The 13,863-nt window shown below is 47.5% G+C and overlaps 1 protein-coding gene across 1 annotated transcript in view; it reads left to right on the top strand.

Annotated features, from left to right (window-relative positions):
- LOC144769043 (protein-glutamine gamma-glutamyltransferase E-like) overlaps positions 1-13,863 on the top strand; it is a 175,096-nt gene that overhangs the window by 134,697 nt on the left and 26,536 nt on the right. The window contains exon 5 of the mRNA XM_078653038.1: positions 6,324-6,566. Coding sequence (XP_078509164.1) covers positions 6,324-6,566 — 243 coding nt within the window. The remainder of the gene's footprint in view (positions 1-6,323; positions 6,567-13,863) is intronic.

The raw sequence follows: 13,863 nt of genomic DNA, 5'->3' as shown, positions 1-13,863 counted from the left end.
TCACATAACCCAATAACGCCAGGCCAATCGTCCTCTCAACAGTGGTGCCTATGATGTGTTCAATGTGTGTGAGGACCTCCTCCCAGTAGCGGGAGATCTCCGTGCACTCCCATGCCATGTGCGTGAAGTGAGCGTTGTGCACATTGCATCTCCAGCACCTGTCATCATCTCTCAGTCTCATACGGTGCATCTGAGTAGGCGTGCGGTATAAGCGATGCAAATAGTTATAATGAATGAGCCTGAGCCTATAATTGGGCGACAGATATTGTAGTTGGGTACAGCAATAAGACCACTGTTCCTCCGTGAGTTCCAGGCCTGCCTCATCATTCCAGGCCTCCCGCGATCTAGGACTTACGAGTGGGTTTTCCTTCTGTGTGATGCTATAAATGCGCGTGACTAACTTGTAAGGCGAGGCGTTTGCTAAAATGTTTTCAAGCGCCGGTAACTGAGGCGGTTCGTTTGGGAAGTCGTCATAGGTGGCCTTGCACGCAGCTCTCACCTGGTAGTAGAGCAAGGTATCAGACGCCGTAGGAGCCTCCGTGCCACACATAGCCTGCATCGTCAGGAATGTCCCCGCCGGGTATAGGTCCCTCCCTGTTTGTAAGTTGTGTGCCTGCGCTCTTTTCGCTACTGCTGCATCCATCAGCGGTGTCAGCAATGGATTGCCCCTCAAGGGCATCGACGGGGCGTATAGTTTGTCAATGTGCGCTCTATTTGCTATCTTCCTCCAAGCCCATCTTACACTTTCGGCGGTGTCAACATCTTGTCGTAGGTGCTTGTAAGAGTGGAATACTGCTGTGTTTAAGGGGGTTGGGGAGACTCTATCTATTTCAATCGCTACATGCGGTTGGTAGGGAACTGGATGTAGCCAGTAATGTAGGTACTGTGCTTGCGCGCTGTAAGCATATAGTTCAAAATCTGGAGCCCCCAGACCACCCTGTGATAATGGCAAAGTCAATACCTGCCAGGAGACACGAGGCTGTTTATCCGCCCATATCAGGACCAGCACCGCAGTGCGTAAGCGTTTGAAAAAGGGGAATGGGCAGGTTTACAAAAAGATATAGCAGCTTGGGAAGTATTATCATCTTCGCAATGGCGATGCGTCCTGTCAGAGACAACGGAAGGTTTTACCATCTAGCCATCTTGCACTCTATCCAGTCTATGGCCCTGCCATAGTTCAGCGTCCATAGTTCCTGTAGCGAGCGGCTCAGCTGAATGCCCAGATAGCGCACCCCCTCAGTCGCCCACCCTATAGGAAATTCTGAGTTAATCGGAGCTGTATCGTCAGTCAGTGGGAACATAGTGGATTTGGTCCAGTTAATCTGTATGCCTGTCAGACCGCCGTATCTAATGAACTCGCGCATGATCGTGTCAAAGTTCTCCCGGGGATTATTGAGATAGACAGTTATGTCGTCTGCATATAGGGAAATAAGGATTCCCCGCGTAGTGAAGCCTATGCTCTTATGGGCATGCTGCTGTCTTCATTTAGCTGCCAGGGGTTCAGTCGCGATAGCAAATATCAGGGGGGACAGTGGGCAACCCTGCCTCGTGCCTCTGGTTATGTGGATAGGCTCAGATGTGCGTCCGTTCACTCGGATCCTGGCAGAGGGGTCAGTGTATAATAGCTGAATTTGTTTTAGGAATAGAGGGCTGAAACCCAGCCGCTGCAGCAGGGTGAACAGGAAACTCCACTCCAAGGAAACAAACGCCTTTGTGGCGTCCAGTAGAGCCGCCGCTGCCTGCACGTGGGGGGCCAAATAGTGGAGCATACCAAAGAAGGTTCTCAGGTTATGCGCTGTGGATCTCCCCGAGACAAATCCCGCCTGATCTGTTAGCGCGATTTGCGGTACCATGGGTGTCAGCCGATCCGCAAGCAATTTAGCGTAAATTTTTGCGTCAAGATTAATAAGGGACAGCGGGCGGTAAGAGTCCGTTCTAGTAGGGTCTTTATCTGGCTTCAGGATTGTAATAATTATAGCTTCGCGAACAGTGGGCGGCAATCTACCGACCTCAAGCGCCTCCTGATACATCCCATGCAGCCAAGGAGCCAGTAACTCAGCATATTCCTTATAGAAGGCGGCCGTAAGCCCGTCCGCTCCCGGTGCCTTGTCCCTTGGCATGGCGTTTATTACCTTCTTAATATCTTCTACCGTGAACGTTAGCTCCATATATTGCCGTGCTCCGTCGTTAAATCACGCAAGGCATATCTCATCTAAGTATGTAATCAGATCAGCCTGCGTCGGGGATACTTTAGAGGTGTACAGCTCCGCGTAGTAAGCAGTGAATTCCCTCAGAATGTCCGGTGGCGTGCGCACCGTCTCATCCCCCATTGTTCGTATCTCTGCCACATAAGAGGTGCCCCTTGGCACTCGAAGCAAGTTAGCTAGGGTCCTACCAGGTCTGTCACCTTCACCATATTTAGTGCTTGCGCATGTTTATGTAGGTACACTACTTCCCTTTCCGCCTCAGTTTGATATTCCGTTAGTTTGGATCTAATGTTTGCCAGTGTGTCGTGCAATGGGCTGTCCACCTGCCTCCTCTCTAGGTCCTATAGGTCCCTCTCTAGTCTCTGTAGGGTGTTCCGTATGTCTCGCAGTACACCAGTTTTCAAAGCAATGCAATCCCCCCTCACTACAGCCTTGAAGGCCTCCCACAGCACTCCAGGGGAGTCCACCGAGCCCACATTGAACGTGAAGTACTCCTCAATTCTAGTTCTAAGGCCCTCGCGGAAAACCTGATCTCTCAAGGCCTCGGAAGGAAATCAACACGTATGGGGCTGGGTGTACGCCGGGGGCACTCTGATGGTTAACTGTACAGGGGCGTGGTCCGACAGAGTGCGGGCAAGGTGTGAGGTCTCAGTCACCCACGCGTGTATGTCTCTTGTTAGTAACCAGTAATCCAACCGTGACCATGCCCCTCTGTGGTGTGTGATACAAGTGCCTTCCTTGCGCGCCGTGTTCGCCACCCTCCATGCATCAACCAGTAGGAGATCACTTATTATCTCATGTAGCAGTTTCGCAGCATTAGGGTGGTGGGTACGTGATGCTCCCTGTCTGTCCAGTGTCGCAGATAGTGGGATATTAAAGTCTCCGACCCACAGTATCGCTATAGGGCCTAGTTTCTGCATTTCGTGCCATAACCCCCCATAGACCTCAGGGCTGTCTGTGTTAGGACCATAAATGTTTACCAGGGCAACAGTCGTATTATACAATGCTCCCACCAGTATGATGTATCTGCCCTCCCTGTCAGCAATCGTGGATTGTGTTCGCCAATGTAGGCCCCTCCTAATCATTATCGCCACCCCTCTAGAATATCTAGAAAACCCAGCCGCAGCAATCACCTCCCATCTCCTGTTCCTCAAAGTGGTCGTGTCTGTAGGGAGTAAATGTGTTTCCTGTAGCATACATATGTCTATATCATGCCTCGCTAGGTAAGCGTGCGTGAGCCTAATTTTCCGGCGGTCATTTAGCCCCCTGATATTCCACGTGAGGCATTTCAAAGTGTTAATACAAGTCTCAGTCATGCGTGTCGCCATATCTCAGCTAAGTCAGGAACATCTGTAAGTGACAGCCACCAATACTGCAACTGTCTCGCGGGTATGCCAACCAGTAGTCCCAGAGTGCAGGAAAAACACACATCAAGCACGGCACACATATATTAAATCTGACAGTCACAACATTCCATTTCAGTGGTATGCTCGACGACCCAAAAGATAACAAGAATGCTAACAACAACAAGTTTCCCCTCCTCCCACCTCCCACACCAACACCCCAATTAGGTCGTGTATCATGTTCCCCCCCACCCCAACACACTTCCCTATCTGCAGTGCAGTAGCATCGATCAGGGATCAGTTCAACAAGTGAAAAAACTGTGGGAATCATCCCAGAGGGTACGCAGGGGGACCACCTACTACCCTGTACTCGTGACAGGGTGACCAAGCACTGCTAGGAGCACCGCCTCCCCGGAACCCATCGAACCATACCGTACATCATGTCAGATGAGTAGTCCAGGTCTTCCCTTTCCGCAGTTACAGCTCTTTTCCCTTCGCCGCAGCACAGTCACAGGCAGCGTGCCTCATATAGGCAGCGCAGGGAGACCTCATTCCACATCACTGAGTTGGTCTGGCGCACTCTGCTCGCCCTGAGTTGTCTTTTGCTTTTGTTCTTTCACCAAGTGCTTAGCATATTGTAGCGCAGCTTTCGCATCAACAAAGAACGTTGGCTTTCCTGGACCCTGTACTCTCAATTTTGCCGGATAGATCAATGCATACTTCGTTCCCGTTTGTTGGAATATCTTCTTTGCAGGTATGAATTCCCTGCGGGCCGCCTGCACCTGGAGAGTGAAGTCCGGATATATTTCTATGTTATTGCCATTATACTGAATCTTGCCTTTTTCCCTGGAAAGTCACAGTATAGCGTCTCTGTCCCTGTAATTCAGGATTCGGGCCAGTATTGGCCTAGGCGGGGCCCCCGGTTTTGGTGTTGGCCCTAGCGACCTGTGCGCCCTTTCCACTAAGAACATTGAGGACAAGCCATCTCCAAAGAGGTCTTTCATCGTGGTCTCCATGTATCGCTCCATGTTCGGGATATCCGTGGACTCCGCTACGCCCGTGACGCGTACGTTATTCCGGCGCGATCTCGCTTCCAAATCCTCATTCTTTTGTTGTATCAGTTCCAGAACCTTATCCATGCCCGAACCTTCTTCTCCAGCTCTGTCTGGCCCTCCTCAGTTTCAGTTACCCTAGTTTCCAGTACGCTCACCCTGCCCTCCTGCTTGTCCATGCGTTTAGTAATGCCATCCATTCGGGCAGCCAGGGTGTCCATCTTAGCGTCTATTGCCTGCAGGCTTGTTTTCAGGTCCTGAAACATGTGGCGAATATCCTCGGCCGGGAACTGTTGCGCGCCCTCATTGCCAGTATCCGGCTCAGATTGGTCCTGGTTTGGAGCCTTCTGCTTAGTTTTGTCGAATGTTATTTTCGGTTGCCGTGTGTCTGGCTTCCCCATGGCGCCACCAGCCACAGCTATGTGGGTCCTGCACTGCAATTCGTGCCACTCAATTTCCCAGCACGGGCACTAGCACTCCACTCGCGTAATCAGCGTCCTGTGGCAGCTCAGACGTCACCTGTCTGCGGGTCGTCTCTCAAATCACACCACTCTCATGCCTCTCAGTCCCCGTATTAGCAGCCAAGTCGCCAGTTAGGCACCAGTTAGGCACGCTTTATTGTGTCTATGTGCCCCCATCCACGGCCATTAATGTGTGCCAGAAAGTTACCCCAGGTGCCACGTGTCCCGGGCCTCCAAGCAGTCCTCTGCCTCAAGACACAGCTCACCTCAGGTCACTGTGCCTCCGCTCTCAGATCAGGCAGCCGTTTTCAGGATTCCTCGGCAGGGCTCGAGGAGTGTCCAGTCTCACCTCCAGCAGGCAGCAGGGAATGGCAGTGTGGCCAGGCAGGCCGACCGCTCTGAAAATGGCGGCTGGGTTGCGACGTCCCCCGCGGGAGAGACAGCTCCCGTCGCTGCTATGCTGCCTCGTCTGGGCGGCTCAACAAATTTCACAGGAGCCCGGATCGGCCCCGTTTCGCTCTTGTCGCGTCACACACAGTGCCGGCCGCATGTAATGGAGCTCAGCCGGGGGATGCTCCTCCGCCCGTCTCCTCTCGCAGCAGCCACCACGTCCCGCTCCGAGGCTCCGGCCGGGAGGTCCCGAGCAGCAGCACGCTTCCAGATACGTATCAGCTGCAGGGGTCCCGCTGCAGCCAGCGGCTGTCATCGCACTCGAGGCGCCAGCGATGACCTGCAGCAGCTCTTGGCACAGCCGCCGCTCCGGACCCCTCTCACTCGGGCTGGGTGAAAATCCGGTCCCCGGCTCAGCTCACCCGCGCAGGCCGTGCCCCCTCAGGCAGTCATCGGGCAGCGGAGCCTTTGTCACGCGTCTTATGGATCCAGTTCCGCCAGGGAGGCGACGGGAGGATCGGTCCGACCGGTAGGCTCTTCGGGGGTCCGAGGTGCAGCGTCAGCTATGCGGATTAATGCCGGATTATTGGCTTGGTCGGCGGAGCCGCCGAGTTAAGCGGCCATTTCGCTCGGTGGTCAGACCACGCCCCCCTGCAATTTTGGATCCTTACATGTAATCTTGTTGTGTCTGCAAGATCACATTGTAAAAGTGCAATGTCAACACACATGTTTATCATTTGCGTTTGCTCCAACATGCATCTTCACACATAGAAAATATGAAGCAACAATTTTTATTACATTAGTTCTCTGTATCCTACATGTTGTGGCCCTGATCATATTATCATTGAATGTCTTCTCATTGGCTTCCAGGAATCTATCGCTGTGGTCCTACCTTGGTAAAGGCGATCAAAGAAGGAGACGTGGACCTGGACTACGACGCACCCTTTGTGTTTGCCGAGGTCAATGCTGACCGTGTCTCCTGGATCTGTGAGAGGCAGAAGAAAAAAGAGAAACTTCGTTGTGACTCCAGTGGTGTTGGGAAGAACATCAGCACGAAGGCTGTGGGGCAAAATCTCCGAAAGGATATTACTGACAGCTACAAGTATGAGGAAGGTATGGGCAGGTTGCATCATAACTTTGGATTTGATCCACAACACTATTTCTGGAGTAAAAGACAGATAGCTGCAGAAAATGGTTTGTGATTTCGGACTTAGGGAGTGGCTGGTAAAATATGTGGATTTATCAAAGTCCTCACTCATTACAAGGCACTTATTCAAATTAGCTTTATCTTCCTTTGCACCTGTACTATGCAGTGTAACATCAATGCAACTTGCAACAGAAGCATGAAGACAAACAACCTCCTTAGCAAATAACACAACATGAGGTGTTAACTTGTCATCATCATCATCATCAAGTAACGTGTCCATGAAATGGAACAGTTGGCAGGCTAGTAAATGCAAATGCACAAAATATGGATTTGCCAATCAAGAATTCTCTAAAAACGGTATTTACAAGATGCATCAACATTCATTTTGATAATATCTGTTTTCTGATGTTTTAAGCACGTCTTGGTCCTCATATTGTACACAGCAGAACCACAATGAAACAATGCAAACATGAGCATTTGTACAAGGAGAAATTATACCATCCCCATGTAATACATATTTAAGGGTCTCTAACTTCCCCCCCCACATTTCATAACTTCTTCCACCAAATGCTACCTCCAGATTCTATTGCAATAAATACTTTAGTTTTAATGGCAGTCTTGATCGTGCAGGCTGCCAACATTCAGGTTCTTAGATTTTCATGACGATGGGTTCAGCCCTGCAGCAACTGTCTGCTGTCAGCTACCCCGAGTTGACCCCCTCTGGGTCCCTCTGATTTTTAGCCCCTTGTGCTGCTAAGGCTGTATGAGTTTGTGTCATAACTTGTGTAGAAGAAGAGTTAATGTAAAAAAGACTTAATAGATATATGAATTCACATAGATAGCTTGGGGACTTTTAAAAGGATGGCATTCTTCACTTAAACTCTAGAGTCTCCCATACCTTTTAAAGTGAATGAACAATGACCAAAGTAATTGAGTGGCTGATTATGAAGTGCTCATTGATTCACTGCAAATTATTTTCTGTCTGATTCAAATGAGTCTGCACATGCTGGAATTCAAATGGAAAACATGGAATAGAGACTTTTGCAAAGCTCCTGCCTGAAAGTTGATAAAGAGACTAAGTTGACAATGTGCCCAGTGGTATTTTGAGATGTTGGATCCTTTAGGATTGGGGGATTAGGGAGATAACAAGCTTTACATTATTAAGTTGACTAATAACTGGTTATTTGAATTCTGTCTGACCTTTAGTTCATAAAGTTAGGCTTCAGGTAGCTGATATATCGCCTCTTGTAGCTGATAAATCATCCCTTAGAACTGTGGTCCCGACTGAAAATACATATGGTGATCATAATCCAAGTCACACCTTTGGGCATGCCTTGAGTGCAGACAGCAGAGTTACTGAGCAGTTGTTGCAAAGTCATACTGCGCCCTGGGCACCCCAACTATTTTGCCGACTGGCACTGGTGGTAACAGACTCTGATGGACCTGGGCTCTGCCTAACCAGGGCCAGGGCCAGTGCTATGCTGAAAGAGACACTTAGAATACAGTGAAAACACCTACATACACCAGGGTACACAATGATTGGCATCACCTCCCTTATAAGGGCCTAGTACATAATAGGACAGGGGATTGCAACTACCTTTAAGTCATTTGTATATATATATAATGGGGCATGGCAGTTTAGAGGTCAGCAGCCCTTTCTGCACTGGCTTGTGTGGACTACTGAAGCCTGAGATCAGTTTAAAAGCATCCCCATGTTGCAGTACTGCTTTTAAAATGCAAATTGTGCCCAACTCGACTGTGGTGTTAGTGGCACTTACAAAATTGATAAACTACAATGTTTGGGCATATTAGGTACCCCAAGGTTCTCCCCTATGTGTCCCAGCGGTGGGGGCGTGTATTTATACTGATGACCCTTATAAAATGAGTTTTATATGCCCTGGGCTTAGTGAAATTGTACATTCACACCCCACATTGCTATAAATAGCTTCCCAAAATCGACTTGTGTGCTTGGAACACTGTGGAGTGAGGATCTGCCATATGGTTACATATTCAGAACACCTAAAGTCTCCCCTAGCTATTGCAGGTGTGTGGGGTCCTGCAGATATAGGCAGAATCCTTATAAGATATGTTTTTTATAAGCCCTGGTGATGGAAAAATTAATGAAGTCATTTTTCCAATTGCCAATCCCCTGCCACGTAGGTTAACATGGCATGAAGTTATTAACTAATAAGTTCAGCTAGGAGAATCATAAAAATGCCATTCCAAGACTTTCTAGAGTAGTATTGATAAATCCAACAATATGGTGTAGTTGAATTTCTCCTAAAGAGTACAGAGAAGATGTTATAAGATTTCCAGTGATCTGTCCTGATTGGTCAGAGTTAAGTTGATTAGCCAGGCTTTTTTGATGAGGTGATAAACAGCCCCTGGCGTTAGACAGCCCTTCTGGGCGGGCAGGGTTCTGCTACATGGGAATGCCAGAGCAGGGAGAGGGATCGTAAACCATACTCTTCAATGAAAGGAGAAGACAGGCAGAAGTCAGTTTCAATTTACACCTCGCCTCTTTGAACCAAGCTAGGTGGTGGGAATTAGGAAGAAATTAGTAGAGGCAAGGGGGGAGAGACTACGGTGATTAACCATCTGTTGAACCAGCTCTTCTCTCCCTGTTGGAAAATCAGCCGTTATGAATTTTGGAGAAATGGTGCTCTCTGGGAGAAAATAGTGCCACACTTTGGAAGATGTGGTCATGCCCTGGGGTAATGCCCTGCACCTCATTGAACATGAGTGCCCTCGTGCTTGACCCGTGGAACTTGAAATAAGTATCTGAGAGGGGTAGAGCGGCTCAGATCTGCTGCTTGAAACTTAAGCGAGAAGTGATCAGCTGAGGATTTTAATTGGCACCAACTAGGCCCTGCACTCTGAAGATTGTGCCTGATGCACAACCTGAACGACAGCCCTGTGGACCTAAATTGCTTCAAAAGGACCAAAGACTGGACTCCCTGCAAATTACAGGTTAACAGAGCTCACCTGGAACATCGCCACCAAGAATCGTCAGCCTGGAGTACCACCAGTGGATTTGTAAGAGTTTTGTCCAAGAGAAATGTGGGAACTGAAGTCCCAAACTTGCAAGGACAATGTTGGAGCTGCCAGACCATTGGAGTAAGTGTTGGACACCTTGGGACCCTTTTTGGAACTTCAGGAAGAAGTGCCAGAAGTTTGGAACAGCTTTGGAAAAAAGCTCCATAAGTGGACCGACTCGACCTGGCCAGCCAAGCCAGCAACCCTCAAACGCGAGTGGGCCTACCGTCCAGGTTCATCCTGCTCCGGAGGTCTGACTTCCAGAGTTTGACCGGAAGTAGGCAGGAACTCAAGCCGGCGAACCCTCACCGAATCCAGCCTGGTGAAGAGCATCGAGAGACCCGCAAGACAAGGCTCAGTAAAAGTTTCTAAGTCTGAACATAGAAAAGGTGAAACCCAGAGAGCCAAAGCACCCACCTTCAACTGTGAGTCAGCCTGGATCCCTGCTTCGTCCCGCTGGAAAGCTCCAGAGGTCGGAATTCCATAAGTTTGACCGGGAGCTCATTGCAAGGCAAGCCGGCAAACCCTCACCAAATCCACACTGGCTAAGAGCTTCAAGGGACCCTGGGAAAAAATAACTCCAGAAAAGTTTCTAAGTCAGAAGGTAAAAACTTTGACTTAGACCTACCGCGAGGGGTAGGCGTGCAGGGCTTCGTCGCGGTCGGCCTGAAACTTTGACCCGTTCTAGCATCATAAGATATCCGAATAGTGGCTATAGGTTTCTATGTGCTATATAGTGCTAAATCTTTAAACAATCAAATCTCCTGCTTCCTACATTGCATTATTTTTGTTTCGGTGTCATTTTAAAGATACAAATATTTCCTATGTTTATAAATGCGTGTTGGATTTGTGTTGTGAGTGTATCTTAATTATTTATTGCATTGTTTTTTTTAAATGCTTTACATACCTGTCTTTGAAGTTAAGACTGCTTTCTCGCAGCCAAGCTACCAAGGGTTGAGCATGGGAATACTTTTCTAAGACCTGTACTGGGCACTATATTGTATTAATGGCCTTATTGCCAGTGGCAGATACACATTTGCCACTTCTAATAACCCCCTTCCCAACAGCAGTGGTTTCATGTAGATAATTGTGGTATAGTAGAAAGACTTCTCTCTTTAAAAAATTCTCCCTCATAGTTTCCCACCTCAAACTAGGGGAAAAACGATCCCATATTAAAATGACATATCTGATGGCTGCCTGTATATAAATGGAAGAAACTGCATTGATCCCTAAGATCGTGCGATGATCAAACAGATGTGAATAAGACAGGGAACATGATTCTCCACATAATAACAAATTCTGTTGAAGTTGGTTGCAAAAAAGTTCATTTTGTGTCCTGTTGCTGCCTTTCTGGTACAACAGAACATACACATTCTAGAAAACATTACAGGGCCCAGACAACAGACACCAAGAAGTTCATCAGTAGTGTGTTGTCTACGATGTCAAAAAAGGCATATACATTCATGAAATCTTTAACGGGAAAGGGATCATTATCAGTAATAGCAGAATATAACTTAAAGCAGACACATATACAGTTTATAATCCACGTATGTACCTCTAATCAGGTTGGTAGTTATCTTCTAGGTTCTCACTCTCAATAAAAACTCATAACTTGGAATTACTATTTTAATTCCAACAGTTAAGCATAAATGGCTTTGCTCTCAACTGTAAATTCTCTCTACACCCTGATACCTACACTTTGAAAGTAAACAGTTTCACTATACGTAGTTCATCATCCCATTCCCAGTTATTTCTGGGCTAATTTTGATTTATTCTGTTTTCAGCTTCCATATTTGAGTTTCTTTGTGTTCATTCCACTCTCATTATATCTTTTTCCTGAGAGTGCTCCTTCCTTCCACTGACCCTTTTTTCTTTATGCATATGTACATTTTTTCTCTATCAAAGGCTTACTTTAACTGGATAACAATCCCTTAACTGTACGATTTTATATCTACTTCAATGAAATAATATAGTTTTATACCCCAAGCAACCTTCACTGAAACTTAAATTTGTGTCTTAAAGTGGGAGGAGAGAAGAGAGATGTTCTGTAGAGTGTGTCCCATATTGTGGCGGGTAGGATTAACAACTCGTGAAACAGGTCTACTTAGATAAGGTTTTATTTTTATAGAGACATGTTTGCGTCGAGTTGTTGCTCTTCCTGAAGAAGTTTGGGTGGTATCCGTCTTGGTTGGTGCCACTTGATTAAATTCGGTAGGTTCCAGCTTCGCGTTCCTACTTCCGGGATCCAATCTCCATTATCCTTCCGATTTCCATCAAAGGAGGAGGGGAGTTGAAGGCATAAAGTAAAGAAAACAAAATAGTATCAGGAGGACGCTTGGTTTATCAGGCACACTCACATGGGCCGGTGGTGAAGAAGGCACCATACACTCGTGTACATTGTGAAGCACTCTGGTGAACAACGTGATGCGGCGGTACGGTACGTGCTCGGTAGGGAGGTGAAAGTGACGTGAGGTGATTTAAAAACAGGAGGGCTAGGAATCAGGCTTAGGCGGAGGGTTGACCTCTCCTCCCAACCCACCCTGAGAACCTGTCCCGTACCTGTGACAGCCACGTTCCTCCTGGATCGTGGCTCGGCAGCGTGTGGGAATGTTTGCCTCCTGGCTTCTCCTCGGCTGGGCTTCTCTCTCGCTTCCCTCCATCTTCTTCGGGTTTCTCGGCATATACCACAAACGCTCCAGCTCCTAACTCGACTTCCTCCTCTCTGGGGGTGGCACACGCCCTGTTCCGGTATTCATCCGCTCTTATGGGTATGGGAGCTTCTCTGATGTCAGATGGGGTGGATTTTCATCCCAATGGAATCCCCAGTTGAAGGAGCCGTGATCGCTTTCAGTCTCTGCGGGAGATAGTAAAGGTGCAGATGGTCGCCAGTCACCCTGCTGAGAGAAAACAAGAGGGAGATATGGAGGGATGGCAGACCATTCGACAGCGGACTCGGGTAGCGGATCCGCTCCGTCACACATATTTGTTTTCTTTCTCATTTTTTCTTTCTCTCTGTCTCTTTTTCCCTTTACCGCTTCCTCTTTAGCTGTAGGTTCATGCAGCATTTCTATTTCTCAACAGTACATCATAGCTTGTCATGATGATATGATGCTGGCTAACTCTTTTTTTCAGTGGTCTTTCTTTTTATCTGTCTTTGCCTGGATTTCATTTATCACTGTCACTTGTTTTGTGAAAGGAAAATCAGTCTCTCTTTTTAAATAATGCACCTTTGATGTGTCTGCATGATCTTGGTTGAAGGCAACTTTCTCAAAAGGAAATTAATTAGGGCAGGCCTGGGTCACAACTATTGTAAATGGTCAAAGAGGCAATAATGGACAGGTTTTAAGGAAAGCATCTTTCCTTCCCCTGCAAGATCGTTGGCTCTGCATTGCGAGTCTCGCTTTCAATTCCTGGTCCCTCTGTCACTTGCTACTGGACACGCAAGTGGGAGAGGATAAGTACATCATTGTTTCTCCCTCTAGTCATTCTGTAAGAGCTACTCCTCACAGATTATTTGAGAAGTAAAGAAAAAAAATTATAATATTAAAGATCCTTTAAGAGGAGGATGCAGGATCCTATCAGGGAGTATGTCTGACACACAGGCCCCCATCCAGCACTAAATGGAGTCACCACATCTGTGAATAGTGGTGCACCATTGACACTGATGACGTACATGCCCTGCCTAGCAGCTTTAGTGAATATAGTTATTCTGTTTGCATAATCCCTCCACAGTGGATGCAGACATTGTAGTGACCTATATCTTTATCTAAAAGATCAAAGATAAGCAATATTAGAAGGGCGAAGAAAGGTGGTGCTTATCAATATTTATTTTATGGTTGAGGTGACACAAGGATTAGCTCAGGAGGAAGGTGTTGACAGTGCCAGCTACAGAGGTCGCACAAGACAATTCCACTTCACTGTTGGATAGAATGGGGAATCACTATTGTTGGATTCCAAGGCGTCATCTTTCAAATGGAAGGTATCGGAGGGCATATTTTCTTAGGAGTGAAATATCACAGGTTGAGAGTGGAGGCATGTGGGAGGAGGCTATGAGAGGAATAAGTTGTAGAAAAGGTTAAAAGAGGAAATAAAAGATAATTTGGGGAGAGCCTTATTCTGAATTGGATCTCTAAGAATACTAAGGGCCAGATGTAGGTGGCCAATTACCGGTCGGTAACGGCCAAATTCGGCCGTTACCGACCGGTAATTGGAATTTGAGATGTAGGT

This window comes from Lissotriton helveticus, chromosome 7 (assembly GCF_964261635.1).
Source record: "Lissotriton helveticus chromosome 7, aLisHel1.1, whole genome shotgun sequence".
In the NCBI taxonomy this organism is placed as follows: Eukaryota; Metazoa; Chordata; class Amphibia; order Caudata; family Salamandridae; genus Lissotriton; species Lissotriton helveticus.
Note: the sequence above shows the minus strand (reverse complement) of the source record. Positions and strands in the feature narration are given on the sequence as shown.